Source organism: Diceros bicornis, chromosome 18 (genome assembly GCF_020826845.1).
Source record: "Diceros bicornis minor isolate mBicDic1 chromosome 18, mDicBic1.mat.cur, whole genome shotgun sequence".
In the NCBI taxonomy this organism is placed as follows: domain Eukaryota; kingdom Metazoa; phylum Chordata; class Mammalia; order Perissodactyla; family Rhinocerotidae; genus Diceros; species Diceros bicornis.
The window spans coordinates 3,924,438-3,946,255 of NC_080757.1; the positions used below are offsets into that span (position 1 = coordinate 3,924,438).

Sequence of the window (21,818 nt, forward strand, 5' to 3'; positions counted from 1 at the left end):
TGAAGTGGAAGTCGGTATCAATGAGAGTTGAGAGACCTCAGGCAAGTTGGCTTATTAATAAACAGTGTGACTCATATATGTTCCCATATATCTCTTAGCTATGCTTTAGGAATCTACATAAAATATTTGGGATCTAAGTGGCTGTGGTAAATTATTCTGTTGTTCTTGTTTGAAGATCAGCTCTACCATTGAATTAGTGCCATGGATTCTGAGCCTGGGGATCATTTCAGGGACCCTTCCACCAACTAACATTTATCAAGTATTTTCTACATGTTGGTCACTGTTCTGTTACATGCCTTTGTGCAGAGTTTCTCAACCTCAGCACTATTGACATTTGGGGCTAGAAAATTCTTCATGTGGGGGCTGTGCATTGTAGGACGTTTAGCAGTAAACTCAGACTGTACGGACTGGATACCAGTAGCACCTCCCTCCCGACTTGTGATAACCAAAAGTGTCTCCAGACATTGTCAAATGTCCCCCAGGGGCTGGAAGTCACCCCTGGTTGACAGTTGCTGCTTATGGTATTTAGTTCTTCACAAAAACTCTATGAAGTAACTACCATTTTTATCATTTCCATTTTATCAATGAGAAAATGAAATTTACACAGAAATTAAGTAACTTTCCCAAAGTTACACCTAATTGGTGCTGCAACTGCAGTTCAATTCCAGGCCTCTGACTAAGCTTAACCATGAAAATCTTCTGCCTTCCAACTACCTGTTGACCTAAAGGAACTCTATGCAGTACTATCCCTTGGGCCCTCAGAAAATTTCAAAAAATCTTTTTTGGCTTGATTCCTGCAGATACTGGGATCTGAAAAGTGGGGCTTGCATACGAATCTTCAGTGGCCACCAGGGGACAATCACTTGCATGGATTTACATAAGAAGATGCTGGTATCTGGAGCAAGAGATTGCCAGGTGAAAGGTGAGAAAGAAGTGCCTTAAATTTTCTAAGAAGTTTCCCCAAATCCATAGGTTGCCACAATTCTTGTTTTACTTATTTCTATAGGCAGTCATTTATTCTTTTATTCATCCTTCCATCCGTATATCTATTGACCCATCCATTCAACAACGATTTGTTGAAAACCTACAATAAACTAGACACTGTGCTAGATGCTAAGGAAAAAACTGAATATGACTTGGCCCTTTCGATATGGCTTTTTATTTTTTCAAGAGGCTCGTAGTCTCCTAATGGAGATAGATATACAAACATATGATGGGGGATATAATAAATATGTGAATGAGAACAGCTGCCATTTCTTGAGTACTAACTTGGTGACAGGCACTGTGATGGTGCTTTGCATATATCATCTTATTTAACCCTCACAAGAACTCTATGAGTTGGACGCAGATGAGGAATACAAAACTCAGAGAGAAAAACAGCTTGTCCCAAATCAAAGCTGCTAACGGGTGGAGTGGGAATTTGAATCCAGGGCTGTCTGGCTCTAAATCTTGTGCTCCTAACCAACATGTGGAGTTCTAAGGGACCATAGAAATAAGAGTAAGAAGGAAAGCACTGCAGATAGAATGCTATTTGAGTGTGCTCTTGAGGATGAGTAGTTCTACCGGCAGAGGGAGAGTGTAGGGCATTCTAAGCAGATGGAACAGCACAGGCAAATTCACAGACAGTCCAAGAAAATGGTGTATTCAGGGAATTTCCCATTGCTAGGTGTGGCTGGACTGCAGCGTGTGGTGTTGAAGATAAGGCTGGTAAATTTGTTTGGGGCCAGATTATCAAGGGCCTCTGCATCACAGTAGAAAATTGAACTTTATCCTATAGGATATGGGAGGCTATAAATGCATTTTAAACTAAAGATTCACATGATCAAATGTGTATTTGAGAAAGATAACTCTAGTGACAGTGTGGAAGAAGGATTTGGGGAGGAGTGATTGTGTGGAGACAGGCGACAAGTTAAGACACTGGAGAATTGCTGTGGTGTCTTCAGAATATCTGAGAATAGGCAAGTATGAAGAAACTCAAATGGATGTGAGTTTACATGAGCTGGCCCAGACTGAAGGGAGATTTCTAGAGGCAGAAGTGGCAGGGCTTCACCACCAATTGGATATGAAAAGTGAGAAAGGTTGAAGGGCAGATGATATGGCCAGACTTTTTAACTCAGGCCAATGGGTATATGGAAGTGCCATTAATGGAAATAGAGATTACAGGGAAGAGGAGGGTAGGGTGGGGAATGGAGGAGGAGATGATGCCTTTAATTTTGGACCCGGTGAGTGTGGTGGGCAGAATAATGGCCAACCAAAGATGTTCATGTAATAATCCCTGGAACCTGTGACTATTTTATCTTGTGTGACAAAGGGACTTTGCAGATGTGATTAAGTTAAGGACCTTAAAATGGGAAGATTATTCTGGGTTATCAGTGTGGGCCCATGGGTAATTACATGGATCCTTAAACACAGAAAAATTTTCTTCTCTGTGATCAAAGGGAGACGTGATTATGGAAGAATGGTCAGAGAGTTGTAACGTTGCTTGCTTTGGAGATAGAGGAAGGGGGTCGTGAGCCAAGGAATGTGGGTGACTCCTAGAAGGTAGAAAAGGCAAAGAAATGGATTCCTCCCAGAGCCTCCATAAATGAACACAGCCCTGCTGACTCTTGATTTTAGCCTTGTGGGGTCATGTTGAACTTCTGTAAGACAATGCATTTGTGTTGGTTTCAGCCACTAAGTTTGTGGTAATTTGTTACAGCGCAATAGAAAGCTAGTACACTGAGTCTGGGATTCCTGAGGACGTCCAGGTGAGGACTGCAGGAGGCGGAGGCAGGTGTGGCTATACCGGTCTGGGGCTCCCAATATGTTGATTTGGTGGTTATCAATTGTAATGAAAGGTGGAAGCCCCAGGTGTGGATGAGATTTCCCCTGCAAAGCAGGGGGAAGAGTGAAAAGAAAAGAGAAGCGAGGGACCCGGGGAACCACAGCATGTTAGGGGCAGGTGGAGGAAAATGTGGGAAAGGGACAATGGAGTGGTCCAACGCAAACACTCAGACCTGCTTAAGAAATCTTACTCCCTCCCTCTTTGCCCTCCTCCACCTGACTGAAAGTCTCATTGCCATGATTCCTTTGAGGAGTGGAGCAGAAAGGATGAAAAGATGAGGCTTTGAAGATGGAAGGGCAGACAATGCCTCCAACCCAGCTGAGAGAGTCTTGTGGGCCACTGGCAGTGCTGGAACTAGGGCGAGGGGAGTTAGGCGCTCACCTGCAGTGTAAAATTTCAGGGGGCACCAAAAAGCTCAAAATATAGACCTTTTAATGCAATATTTAGAAAGTCTAAATTAATGCACAAAATACACAATGAAAAAAGGATCTCTCATTTTACCCTAATCCTGGCTGCAGCCACTAGCCTGGGTTACCAACACAGAATGAAAAAAGGAGACAATTAGAGACCTGAAAGGTAACCCCCAACTTTTTAAATTCTTTAAACCAGGGAACCTTACCAATGAGTCTTTTAATTCACCTTGCAATTTTCCCATTTCTAATTTAATAAAAGGACCAATATATATGTGTAAAAAAAAAGTGAAGAAAAGCATACTTACATATTAGGGTTAACCTAGTGTAAATGGTTAAGAGCATGGCCTCCGGATCCAGACTCTCTGTTTTCAAATCCCAGCTCACTCCTCTCACCACCTGTGTGATCTTGAGCAGGTTACCAAACCTCCCTATGCCTCAGTTTCCTCATCTGTGTAGTGGGGAATAATAATATCACCTCTCTTGTGAAGATGAGTTAATACATGTCAAGCGCTTTGAATGGTGGCTGGCTCACTGTAAGTGTTAGTGAGTTAATGTAGGAATCAGCTGTGGTTATTGTTTTGTCTTAGGTTTCACCTTCTGTTGCCCAAGGAAGAAGGTACTTTGAGGGCTGATGAAGCCAACTTGAACGTTCTCATCCCTGAATATGCCACGCTTACTTTCAGTTTCCTCCTTTAAGCTCTGTTCTCCCACCCACCCATCTACTATCATATCTCAACACTCACAGTACGCTAGGCAGTTGCTCTAGTGCCGTCTACGTAGAAACAGCATTAAGCCTGCCCCCAGCTGTGACAACCTCTCAACTAGTAAAATCCCAAAGTCAGATTCAGAAATATTTAAAATGTAAATGACAATAGGCAGCTTTCTTTTCTTTGGGGGATAGAAGGTGTGGGTCAGGAAAACAGCGTCTGGGAGAAATGACGGCATTAAACATATGCCACGATTTTCCTGAAATCTACTCAATAGCAAGCATTTTTCAGACTTGAGGAGGAGGCTTATTGGAGATGAATTGTCCAGCACTTGGACCCCAAGGCTAAGTACCAGAGTCAGAGCCAAGGTCTACGCACTGCTGGCCCTCGCAAAGGCCTGTGATCAGGGAGTTCTGTGTTGCAGGTACATGGAGCTGTTGGTGAGCCTGTCGGGGTGCTGGGCCAGGCAAAGGCCTTTTAGGGTCTGACTTGATGTGCTTGGCTAGTCTTAGATCCTGTGATGGGGTGGGGAACACCAGTGTCACCCTCCTTCATCCCTGTCCTCTTCCTCTCTCTCCCTCTCCCTTGCAGAGTGGGATGTAGAGACAGGGAAATGCCTGAAGACATTTAAACACAAAGACCCCATCTTGGCCATCAGGATCAATGACACCTACATCGTGAGCAGCTGTGAGCGAGGGATAGTCAAAGTGTGGCACATTGTTACGGCCCAGCTGGTAAAGGTGAGAGGGCTGTGGGCCGTGGGGGGAATGGGGCACTGGTGGTGACGAATTGGAGGAGACTGATGGTCTCACCCCATGTAGCTACCCAGACCACCCTGAAGCAATCGAGTTACAGTCACCAAAAGAGTGGTCCTGAAGACTTGAAGGGGAAGGCCTCCCCAAAAATCGGCCATTCTGAGTCAGTGGAGGGTCAGGGCCCATGTGAGCCACACTGTCATGGGGGTGGTGGCAGAAGGCTGCATTCTGACTCCACACGATATGTAGGCTCAGGGTCTTTCAACAGCCGCATAGGCAAAGTACCTTTTCCTCTTCCAGAATATTCTACCCTGATTCTGGCCTGGGGTAAGGGAATGAACAAAGCCACAGTTGTTTTTCTTTTTACTCTCTGATAAGAAGAGAACATTGGCTGTCTTGAAAGTGATTGAATGTTCACACACACAAAATATTCTTACTGGATTTGAAACTCCCTGGTCCTAGTGGGTGGTGGTGACATATCATTTGTACCAGGAACATAGGATCACAGTGAGAAGCTCTTGGCCTGGCTGGTGGATTTTTTCCCACTGATCTTGTTGTCACTGTGGTTTAACCAGCAGTTGCAGGCACAGGGATGTCCCAGGTGCCCTCTGGGTCTGAGGAAGGAGCCGGGGATGGAATACCTGACCCTTCACCTTGTGGCAGCAGAGGATGGTGAATTCTGTCCCCTCTGGTACTCCAGGAAGATGGGCCTGCCCCTGCCACAGACCCACCAGGAGCCAAGTCTCTCCCTGATCACATTCTCCTTAACTGGGGAGAGAGTTCTGGAGAGAGGGAGGCATGGACTCCACTGGACTTTTTAGAGCAAAAGTACAGTCAGCTCAGGTAAATACCAAGTGAGTGTAGTCATGGATGGATTGGTGGAGTGTGGCTTTGGGATTCATCTAAAGAAGCCTCCAGCACGGACCCTTGGAGGAGTCACAATCTGAGTTGAAGACAGGCTGAAATCAGAGGCATCTTTTCTCACAGACTCTCAGTGGCCATGAGGGAGCCGTGAAGTGTCTGTGCTTTGACCAGTGGCACCTCCTCTCGGGAAGTACTGACGGCCTGGTCATGGCCTGGAGTATGGTGGGAAAGTACGAGCGATGCCTCATGGCCTTCAAGCATCCAAAGTAGGTGCCAGGAAAGCCCTGACTGACCAATCTCCTTTTCCTGTCAGAGCCTAGACTGATTTTTGGCAGATCGGTCCCTTCCGCTCTCTGCTGATATTTTGTCCCCTCTGCTCCTCCCCCATTTCTGCTTTCCTCCACTTCCACCTGCTTCCCACCCCTCCCACTTTTGGCCATTCCCTCTCTCACCCTCACTTGTTCCTCTCAATAAATAACAATACTAGGTGTGGATTTTGAGAAGTTATTGAAGTGTTATACTTATGACACATGTATACATTTATATCTGTTACCTACCAACCTTATGAATATTGGCAGAACTGTCCCAAATGATGCCAATTCCAGTAAACTTAAATTCTTGGAATTGTTCTTTACCCTAAGAAGCTTATGTTCACAAAAGCTTAAAATTATCTAAGTGCCAAAGGTTTAAAAATAACTAAGGGCTTAAAGAGGGAGCTTACTTACAAGTCTGTAGGGCTGGATTCTATTCCAGGACAGCAAATACTGGAATTTCATTTTACAATTCCAATCCCAATTGAGTGGTGGTGGCTGTTTGGAGCCAATAGAGAAGTAGTCTAAGGTCTCAACTGGGCTTATTTGGAAAGAGTATTGTGGCTAGTTAATGGTTCTGCCATCGCCGTGGGCTTTACAGGCTGCTCTATGCCATTCCTGTACTACATGAATAATGATTCTTCCCCTGAGTGCATTTACAAAAAATTCCAGGAAACTAAGTGCTATCTTAATTGATTAAAAGAGTAAATAGATCTTTCAAGGAATCCATCAGGGGATAGTTGTTTAGTAAAATATGGTCCTAGATTTCCTTCTACTCTCGTAGGAACCTCTTGAGCAGGCACACTGGCTCTGTGGGAGGTGGAAGGGGATTTGGGTATATATGTGTATGTTCTCTGTGGTGTATGACTGCATTATTAACCAGTGGGTGCTGGGAAGGGCCTGTGTTCAAGTGATTTATCCAACCCTTAGATGATTATCAGTAAGCCTCTTACCTTGTCATCTGGATTATCAAACCTTGACCTCAAGGAGGGAGTCAAACTTTATGATGTCACCTGAAAATTGTATAACTATATGTTTTTGTGTGTGTGTGTGAGGAAGATTGGCCCTGAGCTAACATCTGTTGCCAATCTTCCTCTTTGTGCTTGAGGAAGATTGTCCCCGAGCTAACATCTGTGCCAATCTTACTTTATTTTGTCTATGGGACGACACCACAGCATGGCTTGATGAGCAGTGTGTAGGTCCGCGCCTGGGACCAGAACCCGCGAACCCCGGGCCACTGAAGTGGAGTGCACAAACTAACCGCAATGCCACCGGGCTGGCCCCTGTAACTATATGTTTTCAAAAACATATTTCCAAGCATGATTCAGTAGGATTCGGTTTAGATGTTGGAAAATAGTTTGTTCCCAGCAAACACAGCAGTTCGGTAACCATTCCATCAATCCACGAGCCTCCCATTCCACCTTAGCTATGAGACCTTCTCAGACCATTCTCAGTCCCATTGAATGACAGCCACAATGTACCATTCATATTGGTTCTTGATACCTTGCACAGTTACAGCAAATCCACAGACATATGGAAGACATGGTCAATGTTCTTGTTTGTAAGGGTCCTCTTCCCACTCATCTGTAGTGCTGTGTATATGTAAGTGCTCAATAAATATTTCTAATTAATTGATGGATGAGGACTAATTTGACAGATTGTCTTTCTGGAGAGTCTAATGATTGGACTGATACCCATCTTTTGAATATGACATAGGTGAAAAAACAGATATAGTTGCTATCTGTCCTTCAGTGGAAAAAGGACTGAAGAAAGAGGTCTCCTGTTTGTTCTCTTGATCCAACATTTTTTCATCCAAAATTAAGATTCTATATCTAGTGTGAGAGAGAATGGATATGAAGGATGAAATTAGAGGATGCAAAGTAGGGCTGACAGGAATGATGATCCTTAGAAAAGCTTCTGTACTCTATAGTCTCTTTTTCTTTTTAAAATCTTTACTGTCTCTTTCACAGCTAGTATTATAATAATATTTTTTGCAATTTTTAAATTAAGATATAATTTACATAACATAAAATGTACCATTTTATAGTGTACAATTCAATGGTTTTTATTATATTCATAATGTTGTGCAACTATCACCACTATCTAATTACAGAACATTTCCATCAGTCAATAGTAATGTCCTCTGTTTCATTTCTGATTTTAGTAATTTCAGTTTTCTCTCTTATTTTCTTGGTCAGTCTAAGTAAATATTTGTTGGTTATCTAGCTAAAGGTTTGCTGATCTTTTCGAAGAACCAACTTTTGGTTTCATTGATTTTTCTTTATTGTTTTTCAGTTCTCTATTTCCTTGATTTCTGTTCCAAGCTTTATTTTACTTCCTTCTCCTTGGTTTGAGTTTAGTTTGATCTTTCTTTTCCAGTTTCTTTTTTTGTGTGTGTGTGTGAGGAAGATCAGCCCTGAGCTAACATCTGCCAATCCTCCTCTTTTTGCTGAGGAAGACTGGCCCTGGGCTAACATCCATGCCCATCTTCTTCCACTTTATATGGGACGCCGCCACAGCATGGCCTGACAAGTGGTGTGTTGGTGCGCACCCGGGATCCGAACCGGCGAACCCTGGGACACCGCAGCGGAGGGCGTGCACTTAACCGCTTGCGCCACCGGGCCGGCCCCTCTTTTCTAGTTTCTTAAGGTGAAAGGTTAGGTTATTGATTGGAGAAATGTAGGCATCTATTGCTATAAATTTCCCTCTGAGCAGTGCTTTAGTTGCATCCCAAAAGTTTTGATATGTTGTGTTTTTATTTTCATTCATCTCAAAGTATTTTCAAATTTCCCTTCTGAATTCTTCCTTGACCCAGTGGTTATTTAAGAGCATGTTGTTTAATTTCCACATATTTATGAGTTTTCCAAATTTCCTTCTATTATTCATTTCTAATTTAATTCCATTGTGGTTGTAGGACATATTTTTGTATGATTTCAGTCTTTCAAAATTTATTGAGACTTGTTCTGTGGCCTAACATAAGGTCTGTCCTGGAGAGTGTTCCTTAAGCTCTTGAGATTAATGTGTACTCTCTTGCTATTTGGTGGAATGTTCTGTATTTGTCACTAGGTCTAATTAGTTTATAATGTTGTTCATGTCTTCTATTTCCTTGCTGATATTCTGTCTAGTGTTCTATCTGTTACTTAAAGTGTGGTATTGAAGTCTCCATCTACGATTGTTGAGTTATCTATTTATTTCTTTAATTCTGTGAGTTTTGCCTCATGTATTTTAGGGCTCTGTTGTTAGGTGCATATGCATTCATAACTGTTATATCTTCTTGATGAATTCACCCTTTTATCATTATATAATGTTCTTTTTTGTTCCTATTAACAATTTTGTCTAAAAGTCTATTTTGCGTGTTATTAGCATAGCTACTCCAGCTCTCCTTTGGTATGGAGTATCTTTTACTTCCAGCCTATTGGTTTTTTTGAATCTAAAGTGAGTCTCTTGTAGATAGTATATAGTTGGATCGTGCTGTTTTTATCTTTTCTTCCAATCTCTGCTTTTTTAATTGAAGAGTTTAATCGATTTACATTTAATGTAAAAAGGATGTACTCTACTATTTTGCTATTTGTTTTCTATAGATTTATGGGTTTTTTTTGGTTTCTAAATGATTCTATTATGGCCTTCTTTTGTGTTAAATGAATATTTTCTAGTGTGCCATTTTAATTCCCTTGTTCTACTTTTTTTTTACTATATATTTTTGAGTTATTTTCTTAGTGGTTGCCCTGGGGATTACAATTAACATCTTAATTTATAAAATTCTAGTTCACATTAATATCAACTTAATTTCAATAGTATACAAACTTTCCTCCTATACAACTCCTTCTCCCCCTCCTTTATACTCTTATTGTCACAAATTAAATCTTTATATCCTGTATATCCATCATCGTATACTTGTAATTATTGCTTTATGCAGTTTCCTTTTAAATGAGATAGAAAAAAAGAGTTATAAACAAAAAATACATTTATACTGTCTTTTATATTTACCTAGGTAGTTACCTTTACTGATCCTCTTTATTTCTTCATGTGGATTTGAATTACTGTCTAGTGTCCTTTCATTTCAACCCGAAGGACTCTATATAGCATTTCTTGTAAGGTAAGTCTGCCAGTGATGAACTCTCAGTTTTTGTTTATTTGGGAATGTCTTAATTTCTCCATTTTTGAAGATGGTTTTGATTAATAACTTGGTTTATAGGTATTTTTTCTTTTCAGCACTTTGAATATGTCATTCAGTTGCCTTCTGGCCTCCATAGTTTCTGATGAGAAATCAGTTATTAATCCTATTAAGGATCCTTTTTATGTGATGAGCTGCTTCTCTCTTGCTGCTTTCAATATTCTCTTTGTCTTTTTACATTTAGATCATGAGGTGTCTAAGTATGGATCTCTTTGAGTTTCTCTTTGAGTTTACTGAATTTCTTGGAAGTGTTGATTAATTTTTTTCATCATATTAGGAAAGCTTTTGGCCATTATTTCTTCAAATACTCTTTCTGCCCCTTTCTCTTCTCTCTTTCTGGGACTCCTATTATTCATATGTTGATGTTTGATAATGTCAAACAGATTTCCAAGGCTCTGTTTATTTTTCTTCATTCTTTTTCCTTTCTGTTCTTCAGACTGGATAATCTCAATTGACCTCTCTTCAAGTACTTTGCGTCTTCTGCCTGCTTGAATCTGCTGTTGAGCCCCTCTAGTGAATTTTCATTTCAGTTATTGTAGTTTTCAACTCTAGAGTTTCTATTTGGATCTTTTTATAATTTCTAACTCTTTATTGATATTCTCTATTTGGTGAGACACTGTCTTCATATTTTCCTTTAATTTTGTAGGCATTGTTTCCCTTAGTTATTTGAACATATTTAAAATAGATGAGTTAAAGTCTTTGTCTAGAAAGTCCAACCATTGTGCTTCCTTGGGGACAGTTTCTATTGATTACCTTTTTCCCTGTATATGGGCCATACTCTCTAGTATCTTTTTATGCTTTATAATTTTTTATTGAAAAGTGGACATTTTGAATATATTTTAATATGACAACTCTGGAAATCAAGTTCTCCTCCCCCCCTCCCAAGAGTTTGTTTTGTAGTTGCTTGTGGTAGTTTTTATTGTTTGTTTGTTTAGTAAGTCTGTATTCTTTGTCTTGTCTGGCCACTGAAATCTCTGTTCTATTGCCTTGGTGGTGTGCTAATGACAGGAAAGAGATTTACTTGAACACCTGGAAATAAAATATCTCTGATTCTTTGCCAACACACTGTGTGTGCCTGTTGAGGGAAGCCTTAAATGCTCAGCCAGGCAGTTTACAACTCTGCCTTGGCTTTCACTTTATGCTTGTGCAGAACATCAAAGTCAGCCAAGAGTGAGAACTTAGGACTTTTTCAGGTCTTTCCCAGGCATGTGCACAGCCCTGTATGTGGCCATACAGAGTTGCAGGAATATGTCTGAGCTTTTCAAAGTCCTTATGGACATTTAATTTCCTAGCTTTTCCTCCAAAGCTTTTCGGTTAATGTATTGTTTGCCCCAACAGATATCTATTGCCTTAGGCAGCAGTGACTAAAACATTTGCTTATAAATATTTACAACAAATGCCCCCCAGGTAGCCGCTGTAGCACTAGGTGAGTTCCTAGTAGGATGAAATAAAGACCAGTTTTTTGAGCCAGTAGTCCAGGAAGCCACCAGACAGGTCAAATAATTCATTTTGAATGAGGTCTGTTCTGTTTCCTCTTGTACCAGGAATGTGGGCTGTTGTTTTCATGGCTACCACTGGGCTGGGGAGTTAGGAATTGGACTAAGGCAAGTTAAAATGCCACAAAGTTCACTGTTCTCACTGAGGCTAAGCCATTTTTTCTTGTCTAAGTGCTCCCTGGGTTGCTGCAAGCCTTTGGTTATTTTCCAGAGTTCCAAAAAAGTTGATTCTGACAGTTTTGGCCAGTTTTTTCATTACTTTTATGGAAGGGCAGAATTTTGGAGTTCTTTCCTCCACCGTTATCACTGACATCACTTTTTGCAGTGTCTTTTGATTAAGAAGGAACAAAGAAGGAGACACATGATTTATTTCTAGAGCAGAGATAACATCTAAAAGGATACTGGGCTACGCCAGGATCATAATAACCACTATTGTGTCAAGTACTGGGCTGTTTTTTAAAAAATACCTTTATTTATTTAATCCTGACAGCAGTCCTCTGAGGCAGAAATCACTATCCCGTTTTCATAAAAGAGAAAACTGAAGGTTGAGAGGTTAAGTTACTTTCTCAAGGTTATACAGCCAGTAAGTGGTAGAATCAGGTTTTGATCTCAGATTTTCTGATCCCAAAGCCTGTGCTTTTAATCATTAGGCTGTAATGGCATAGACTGAACTATCAAATGTCACAGGAATGCAGGCCCAGCCCAGCAAGATCAAAAGAGGCATAGAAAGTGACAAACACTTCTATCACAAGACATCTCTCCCGGTGCTGGATTCCCCTATAGGTGGACTACGATGCTCTCAGGGAACCAATGGAGTTACGTATTTCCACCTTGGAAAAAAATTAGGACTTTGTTGGACTTTCTTATACTTATTTTACACTTTAGATAGAGCAATCAATCGATTGATCTTTCTATCTATCTATCTCATGAGGAGGGATTCAAGCCACATTGGCCTCTTTGCTGTTCTTTGAACCTGTTAGGATGCTCCTGCCTTTTAAGGTTTTTGTTATTCCTGTTTTGCTAGTGGTTGGGGCCTTGAAAAGTCTTAATTTGGCCCTGGGATCTGACCAAGGCTAAGGCTAAATGGTATGGGGTGGATGTCATTTTTTTAACACACTACAGCAATGATCATACTCTGCAACATGAGCAGACACTCACTTTTTCAACAAATATTTACTGAGGCCCTACTATGGGCTAGACCCTGTGCAAGGTGCTGGGCATGCAAAGATGAATAAGACATGGGTTGTATCCAAGAGAATCTGACAGTAGACCTGGAGTTTGCGTACGTGTATGTGTGGGGAGGGGAGGTGGAGATCAGGGATGGTTTTATGGAGAAGGTAGCATATGAGCTAGGCCATGAATGGACTTGGATGGGCAGAGATGGCAAGGATCAACAGACTTGCTTTGCAGATAAGATCTAACAAATTGGTGGCATCAAATCAACTTTTCAGTATCATTAATGAGAATGAAGTCATTACACTTGTCAGAATCAAATACTCCACGTATCTGGAGTCCAACTTGGACCCAGCAATTGTAGAGAGGATTTTGTTGGGGGCATCTATCTGAGTCTTCCCCTGATCCCCTCTCTTTTCCTGTTGGTCATCATGAAGGGGAACTCAAAAATCTCATCCTTGGGTACAATTTCCTTCAGGATATTTCACTGAAAGAATGAAAGCCACTAATTTAAGATCTAAAAGAAACTGCTCAAATACCAGGTTTTTGCTTCACATGAAGATGATAATTTTCCCTTCTGTTTTTTTATTCCTTCCTCTTCTGCTTTTTTTCTTTCTTTATATAATAATACTATTTGGAAAGGAATCAAAACATTAAATAAATCTCAGCATGAGTTTTGTAGAAATCAGTAGCTAGGAATCAAATTGTAAGAGAAGAGCATGATCATCTATATATCAGATCAAAAAAATATCTGTGACATAAGCCTTTGTGTTTTGCCACCTGGTGGCACTGTGACCAAGTTGCAGGAAAAATAACTGGAGAATGGGAGGAGAGAGTACAGCCATATCTCGAGGGTTAATGGTTTACATCCAGAATTATAAGATGATAGCAAACATCACTTCAAGGACAGTTGTGACCACTGCCTCCCAACCATACACAAAATATCTCAAACTACAAACAAACCCAAGCAGTTTACCAGAAGTTGGGTACTGCCTATTGCTCTGTTCCCTTCCAGGGAGGTGCTCCACGTGGCCCTTCTCTTCCTCCGGGTCATCAGTGCCTGTGCAGATGGCAAGATCCGCATTTACAATTTCCTAAATGGGACCTGTCTGAAGGTGATGAAGGCCAATGGCAGAGGTGATCCTGTGCTGTCCTTCTTTATTAAGGGCAACAGGTGCGCGGTAGGTGTGGAGGTCAGAGCTGTGAGCAATTCTGTTTGGATGATTTTTTTCTCCTCTGGGACACCAGCCCTGGATTTGCTGGCAGTAGGAGAGAGTAGACAGTGCTCCCCTCCCATTTTGGCTATAGTGGAGTAATAGTCTTAGGGGGGCTAACTGGACTTTGCACAAACCTTAGCAATCAGGCATCACATTACTCACTTGTTTTGGACGTCTGGGAAAATCATGCAACGGGGGCAATTTGGCTCTGCTGCCAGGACTACAGCTCTGCAAATGTGCAGTCCCCGCTTGCTCCCTGATCACACACGCTGTTGTGTGAGAGCTCCAGCAGCTGTCTCTGGTGCCCCACTTCCGAGGCAAAGACACTCACAGGAGGGTGGGGGATGGCAGCAGCAGGGGGTCCAGTGTCCAGTGGGACAGCACCGAGCAGGTGCATTTAGAGAAGCCAAAACCATGACCAAACTAATTGTATATAGTACTGTGTTTGTTATATGCTAGGTTCAGGGTGATACAGTATGCAAAACTACCCAAATAGAATTAACTTTTAAATTCGACCACAGGCTCCCTTGAGACATCAGTTAATCTCCCTGAACCATATTGTCTTCCTTTTAATGAAACTTTAATACTGTTTACCATCTTAAAGGGGGAGGGTAGGTAATAAGTCTCAATAAACTAACACTTTACAGTTACTAAATAATACTGCGTAAAAAAGAAAATCACCTTTGACCTTTTCTCATTCGTGACATCCAAAGAGAGACGATTTCCTTTGAGCTTGAGTAAAAATAAACCTGAAAGAGATTTCTAATTGGAATGATTCCCCAAATTCCATTGCAGTGTTTTCAACCAAAACAAGTCCTTTTTACAGAGTTCACGCTGACGGTGAAGGCCTTAAAATTGCAGCCTTTCGGAGCAGAAAAGAACCTACGCATAGTATTACCATGTCTTGTCTATGGTTATAGGAGATCTAGGAGCAGAGGGGGAAAGCAGCGTGCTCTGTGAACACTGTGAATGACAGAAACCAATGAGTGGGAGGTAGTGTTGGGGGGCCCCAGGTTCAGAACTCTTTTCCTACTAGGGCATTAAAGTGGGGATGAGGGAAGACAGAAATCTCCTGCTTTATAAAGTACAAATGTTCTGTCTAAATGTTGAGCATGCACAGAGACCCTGGAATGGTGGAGTGAGGACGGTCAGCGAGGGAGGGAAGGCCTCCTCATTAAGGAGTTTTCCTCATCCCCCTCTCAGCAACAGAAACATGGGTTTGGATGCTGTGCTTTAGAAAAAGGGGGAATTTCAAGACATGTATGTGTAGAGTACCTAAGCCTTCCACCTTGAGCACCCTAGGCACTTGGCACGCACTCCAGGAATGGAAATTCATTTACAAATGTTTTAACCTGAGAAGCTAAGTAATCAGAACATTTGTGCTCTGCTCACATGTAATTTTTAAAGAAAAGAGCTACAGAGCTGATGACCCCTGCTGCATGGCCTGCCACCTTTCGCTGCTCTAGACCCTCCAACAACCTATGCTGCCTTCTTTGTACAGTCGTTTCCCGGGCACTGTTCCCTTGGCCTCAGGATTGGACAGGGCAGTAGTTGAAATGCATGTTTGGAGGCGGGTGGTGATGGCCTCCGCGCTCCTCTTGTGGGCAATCTTGTTGTTTCGGTTGCAGGATGGTGATCAACATGGAGAGCAATGTTCTCCTGTTCCAGTTTGAGAATATAAAGTGGCAGTACTCCCTGGAACAGGCCAAACAAAAGAAGACCAAGAATAAAGAGGAGGACAGGGAAGAACGTGGCCTCACAGGCGTCCTCTCCAGGTCTAACGCTCAGGTTTACGGCTGGAGGGACTCCGTGCCCAGTAAACACATCGTGGCCCAGGAGTCCCTGATGAGTAAACCTCACAGGTCCCGCGTTCTCCTGAGGGCAGCCAGGTTCCCTACAGGTAGGAGAGCTGAATCCCAGGCAGTCTCAGGGGTACCCAGCGGAGCAGGGGAGGGGGTGCCAGGACTAGTTTCCTTGAGGGATATTTTGGCCAATGGTTTCTTGATGACATAAATCCCAACTTTTAAAGAAGGGGAGCCATTCTTTTCAATTCACCAAGTTGTTAGCCAGCTCAAGGGAATCTCCTGGTTTTCAAGGCCTAAGTTTTCAAACATATCAGAATCTCTGTACAGTAGCTAACACTAGCCCTTAACACTTGCCATTAAAACAAAAAACAAGCAACCAACACCCTTCTCCCATACCCCCCATCCAAACATACAAGTACATAATTATTTCCTTAGGACAGAGACAAGATCTTATGACACTGTGGGAAAACGTTCTATGCAGAACGTATTCTCTCTAGACCACTGGTTGATAATGTGTGTACCTGGCAAATATTAGTTATAAAGCAGGTACATACGTGTGTGTGTGTGTGCGTGTGTGTGTGCGTGTAGATGGGGGTGTGCAGCATGGCTCCTGCCATTTACGACACACAAAGAATAAATTGTGTGTGGCTGGAGTAGTCAGACTCCTTGCTTCTACTTGCTCTGTATTTGGCATGTGAAATTGGATCCACAGGTCTATAGAGAACATCAACGGATCGCCTCCACGTGTGTTACACTACAAACGGTCAGCTATCTCTTGAGGAGAGAGGACCGTAGTTTCAGATAATGCGTAAAAGCTTGACAATCAGTAGGAAAGGTGAGTGGGAAGGAGTCAGGAAGTGATCTGGACCTTAGGTTCCAGGTGACTACCTAGTTTCACACAACCGCAAAGTGATGGTTTGCATGAAAATCGGTTGAATTATCAGTTGTGCCCCTGTTATGCAGACCTAATTGAATTATATAATTACTACAGTTTCCTCCTCAATCTTAATTTAGCAGTGTTAACAGAGGCATCTCAAAGTCAAGGAAAGCCAAAACTAGCTAGAAGAGAGGGCAAGAAGAGAACAAGTCCTGTTTCTAAGGAAGCACATGTCATGGATAGTGGGCAAGAGACTTTGGAAGAAAAATCTCTCACGGGAGGTAAGATGAACGGTGATACTTTATTCTGAGTCAGTGGCAAGATCCAACCCCCCTCCTCCCATCTCTCTCTTTGCTCAGTTTAGTTTTTCAGAAAGTCAATAACTTTGCTTATCTTTGAGAATTCAGAATGGATAAAATGCGCAGCTTCTCCTAAGAGTGATTGGTTTTCCTTAATTGTCCCCTTGCTAACTTGAGGCCACAGAGCAAGAACCCTTCTCAGAGCTGAGTGTCCAGTTTTGGGCTCACAGCCTGCCTCCCTTCCCTGCCATTCGGCCTCCTCACTTCTTGGACTGTTGTGTCATCGGCCTGGGTAACGGGCACAGCAAAAGAGAGAAGAGGCTATCGGAGCTGGTCTCAGAGGGCGGTGTAGGGGATTTCATGAGGGAGAAGGTAGATTTGGGAGCAGGTGCTAAGCATGGGAAATAAGGAGATCAGGAAGAGACAGGGGGAAGGGGCTTTTAAGAAGAGTTACTGGACATCACGAATGAGATGTCCCTTTGTGGTTTTTGAGATACTCTAATGCCTTTCAAATATTTTTGGCTAATAAAATAGTGTTTTTATGAATTAAACTGCCTGCAGAGACCAGCTTCAAGGTGAGGGTAAAGCGACTAAGTTTTGTGAGGGCTATCCTAACAGTGGGCATCCTTGTATATATCTATGTCTGTGTACCCATATAGGCATACCTGCAGGGTCAAGTCCTAGGACTAGTGTTGCTGAGCCAAAGGATAACTATTTAAAAACTAGAAAGATGTTGCATGGTTGTCCTTAAAAAATGATTTATCAAGTTACACTCCCGCCAACAATACGTGAGGGCTCCCACTGCACCAGCGCCAACACTGGGTGTTAGCCATCATTTTGCACTTGCTCATATGATAAGTAAAAATGGTATTTGCATTTCTTCAAGGTTGATCACTAATAAACTGAATGGCCATCAGTGGGCAATGACTAAGTAGATAATGAAAAACCTATACTATGTAATATTATACAACAGCTAAAAATTGTATGATGAGGATCCACATATATTAACTTGGAAAGAGATCCACAATATATTATTATACGAAAAAAGACAAGTTAATGAACAATGAGCTCATCACAGTTCCTTTCTACAAAAGGAGAAAAACTGTTTTGTCCTACACACACACACATATGTGTAGAGTGGTTTATTCTGGGATTGGAAGGAGTGGGGAAGATTTTTAAATCTTAATTTCATTCAGTTTTATATGCTTTAATCAAACATTCTTTAATTAACAAAGTAAAGGTCAGGCAGAAATTTGGAGTTTCATTCCATCCTAGTATGCCTATATACAGATATCTTGGGATAAAACCTATTTGGTCAAGGAAAATTTATCCTTAACCCACCATTGCATTTTCTTTGCTGGTTATAGATTAGTGTAGTTTGGGGTGCATACTTTTACTTTTACTAGGTCAGACTAGACAAACGACTTCTACTTTTCATGACTCAGTTATTCTTTTTGTAAAATGGGGATAATGTTTTCAGTGTATCTGTGAGGTGTTGTAGGGATTGAAAAGCCCAGATGAGGGAGATATAATAGATTTGCTCGCCTATGAAGACATCCTTGTTAACTCAAGGTTGCTAGCCACCTGGGAGGTCTTGACCATACTGTAGTATGCCAGAATGAATCTCTGGTCCTTCTCAGTGGCTTTTGGACCTGCTGCTATGTTGCAAACATTTTGGGAACTCCTGCTCAGGAACTGCCTTTTGGTCATGTGACATTTTCCATTTCCCAGGGGTGACATATTTTTTGAAAGCAGTTTTGATTTTGGGAAACATCCAAAGATCATTTGGAGTCAAATTTGATTAATAAGGTAGAGATCAAACTTTGTGATACGATTATTGTATAAATGTATAAGGCCTATTTTGTGTGAATCATAAATGAGGTGTGAAGGTCATTCCCCCAGGGAAGTTTCAAAAACATGTGGAGCAGAGGGATTACACATGTTCCTTCCAAAATATGCATAACTAGAGGTTAATGATAATACACACTTAAACACAAGTACTATCATGTTTGTTAAAAACTTGCTGTGTTAACTATGTCATAATTTCTGGTCTCATAGAGGATTTTTACTCACATGATGGTGCCATGCCCACTGTGAAACAAAGACCTTAGTTTGCATAGCAGTTAGAATGGATTTAACTTTCATGCATAAGTACTTAATGATTTTCACCGGACACTGATTCGTTTTTGTTTTCTTTTTTTGAAAAACCAGATGATGTGGAGGAAGTACAAAAACGAGGACAACTGAAAACTCCTGGAGACTTGATCAATTGCCCAAAGAAAAAGTCCTGGCAGATCCCTATGTCGCCTGACTTGTTCCTCCTGACCGTTAACGCCCTGCAGCAAGGCCATAATTCAGCGGAGTTTGCCTATCCCCGTAGGCCCCAAACCCCAGTCACTGATGCCTGGGGACCTTCAATTTCACACCCAAGGAAGGTCCTGAGTTTCAAAGGAAAATCAGTCCAACATGCAGTTGATCGGTTGAGATGCAGCAATCCTCCCATAGATGTGAAACGAACTAATGTTCCCCTTGAAATCCAGAAACTGCAGCCCAATTTGAAGAAATCTTTGCACAGTCCCAGAGTCCAGTCCACCATACCCCAGCCCACGATTATCCGTTCCAGATTCTCTGGCACCCTGAAGGGTGAAGACCAAGGGACCAGTTCAATTGATGGGACAGTGCGCAGCTTTGGCCCCTTAACTAGTATGCATGTCATTAAACCAAACCACATGCTGGCTTCACCAGTGGGCGTGACAACCCAGCCTGTCAAGAAAGAACGGCTTCGCTTCCACACAACCCTCAATCCCTTTAAAGTGAACACTGAGTTCAAGTTGTTGACTGCGAGGGAGGAGAAAGAGCACAGGGAAGCCAAGATGAAGGAGTATCAGGTCGGAAAGCCCACTGGAGTGGTCAATCTAGAAAAAGCCAGCAAGGCTGCATGGATCAGGAAGATCAAAGGCCTGCCTATAGATAATTTCATGAAGCAAGGGAAAATAGCAGCCCCTGAACTTGGACAAAACATATTTATCTGAACCAGCCTTAGGAAATTACAATGTCTTACGATAAACAGAATACCAAGTGGATGTTGGTGTTTGGCCTCTGTTTTTTTTTGGTTTTGATTTTTGACTGTCCCCAGGCACTTAATGTGAGGACTCATAATTTTCTTCCTATAAGCCAAAGAATCGATATTTATCACAGTAAGAAAACAGAGGAAGGCTGGGAGAGATTGGCATCTGTATTCCCACTGAAAACCATTTAATGAGGCATATGGAAGCCCAGTTTCGTTGATGGGGGATGGGAAAGTGATCACTGGAAATTAAATACCACTCACCATTACCAATTCAGTGCCATCATTTCTTCTTAGCAGATGAACTGATGGGATTATATCAAAATAATGAATGCATTGAAGGTCCCTGGTATTGTCACATGGAAGCCTGATGAGGCTCAGTGAGTTCAATTACGAACCTAAAAGGAGAAGCCCTCAATGGGGTAGACCTACTGCATTTGAGACCGTTATGTGTGCTTTTCCTTCTCAGGGCTAACTTCTACAGAAGAGAATCATGTTCATCCTTTCTACAAAGAAGACCACTAATACTGAGTGTGTTGAGGTTTCCACTTAAACCTTCTGAGGCTGGTGTCAGCGACCAGGCATGTAATTTAGAAGAGTGCAGCCCACCATGGGAGCTATGGCCCACTGCGGGGCTCAAGCCCCATCCAAACAGAAGAGATCCTACTCAGTCGCTCAGCACGGCCATAGGATGGTAATGAATTCAAATAGAATGCAAAACAAAAACAACAAAAACAACAAACCCCACAACGTACACACTGGGTGGGCCACCAAAAACATGGCATGGGCAGACTAGATGCACAGGCCACCTGTTCACAGCCTCTGCTTTTCACCTCCAAGTGCAGAAATAGAATTGTTTGCCAAGCTTTCTCTCCTTTGAGAAGTTTTTCCCCATTATTAGGATATTAGGTTTAAAGTAGCACTAGCAAATAACCTTGTAAAAATTGTGATTTTAATGGAAAGAATTCCCTCAAAGAAATGTGCTAATACATATTATTTCATGAATCTTCCAACAGCCCTATCTGGGCAACAGCAGTTTGATGTCGGTTGGAGGATATTGTTATAATCACACTTTCAAACATGACATAAAGCCCCTGAATTGCAGGTCCTTCATTCCGGGCAAGATCACACTATTAGCAGCTAAACTTCAAACAGTATAAGAATAACATCTGCTATTTACGAGATACCCTGCACGGATACCACTATCATCCCCACCTTACGACTGAGGAAAGACGTACACAGAGGTTAGTTAGAAAATTGTAACCGGAAGAGCGGATCTTCCTGGCGTCTATATTCCTCCCATAATAAAACCCTCCATTGTTTACTGTAGAGTCCTCCTGCCTTGTTATTCTTAGTAACTTTTTACCCTTTCGCAGGAGTGCATTTTTTCAATTGCTTCTAAAATTTAAGGTACAAAAGTGTAATACTGTACAGGAATACATGTCTTTGTAGAACATTCGAACAACATGAAACTATGCAACAATAAAGCCCCCTCCCCGCCCTCAGGACATGACGGGAATGACACCTCATAGACAGCAACATTTTCACGCGACAAACCACGATGGTTTCTCCCTAAAGCCAACTGCTGCACACACTTCCATTCCCAGCTCGTTTTTTCGCTTCTCCTTGGACCGGACCTCCCGCGCCCCGCGCGCCCAGAGTCCGCGCTCCTCGCCCGGCCTCCCGGGTCGCCCCGCCCTCGCCCCCGCCCGGTCTGCACTTCTCTCCCCGCCCCGAGTCTCGCGCCCCCGCCCGGTCCCTATTTCTCGCCCCGCCCACAGCTCGCCCCGTCCCTGCAGTTGCTCCTCCCCCGAGGGTCTGGAAGCGGAAGTGGGG

General features: G+C 42.3%; 1 protein-coding gene across 3 annotated transcripts in view; it reads left to right on the plus strand.

Moving 5' to 3' along the window:
* FBXW10B (F-box and WD repeat domain containing 10B) overlaps positions 1 to 19,970 on the plus strand; it is a 37,212-nt gene extending 17,242 nt beyond the window's left edge. The window contains exons 8-14 of one of the 3 annotated variants that reach the window (XM_058559255.1): positions 801 to 922; positions 4,536 to 4,684; positions 5,687 to 5,829; positions 13,733 to 13,891; positions 15,563 to 15,834; positions 16,754 to 16,810; positions 19,124 to 19,970. In XM_058559255.1, coding sequence (XP_058415238.1) covers positions 801 to 922; positions 4,536 to 4,684; positions 5,687 to 5,829; positions 13,733 to 13,891; positions 15,563 to 15,834; positions 16,754 to 16,810; positions 19,124 to 19,947 — 1,726 coding nt within the window. In that variant the 3' untranslated portion in view covers positions 19,948 to 19,970. The remainder of the gene's footprint in view (positions 1 to 800; positions 923 to 4,535; positions 4,685 to 5,686; positions 5,830 to 13,732; positions 13,892 to 15,562; positions 15,835 to 16,753; positions 16,811 to 19,123) is intronic. The other 2 variants (XM_058559254.1, XM_058559256.1) reach the window with 2 other exon arrangements.
* Positions 19,971 to 21,818: the final 1,848 nt, after the last annotated feature.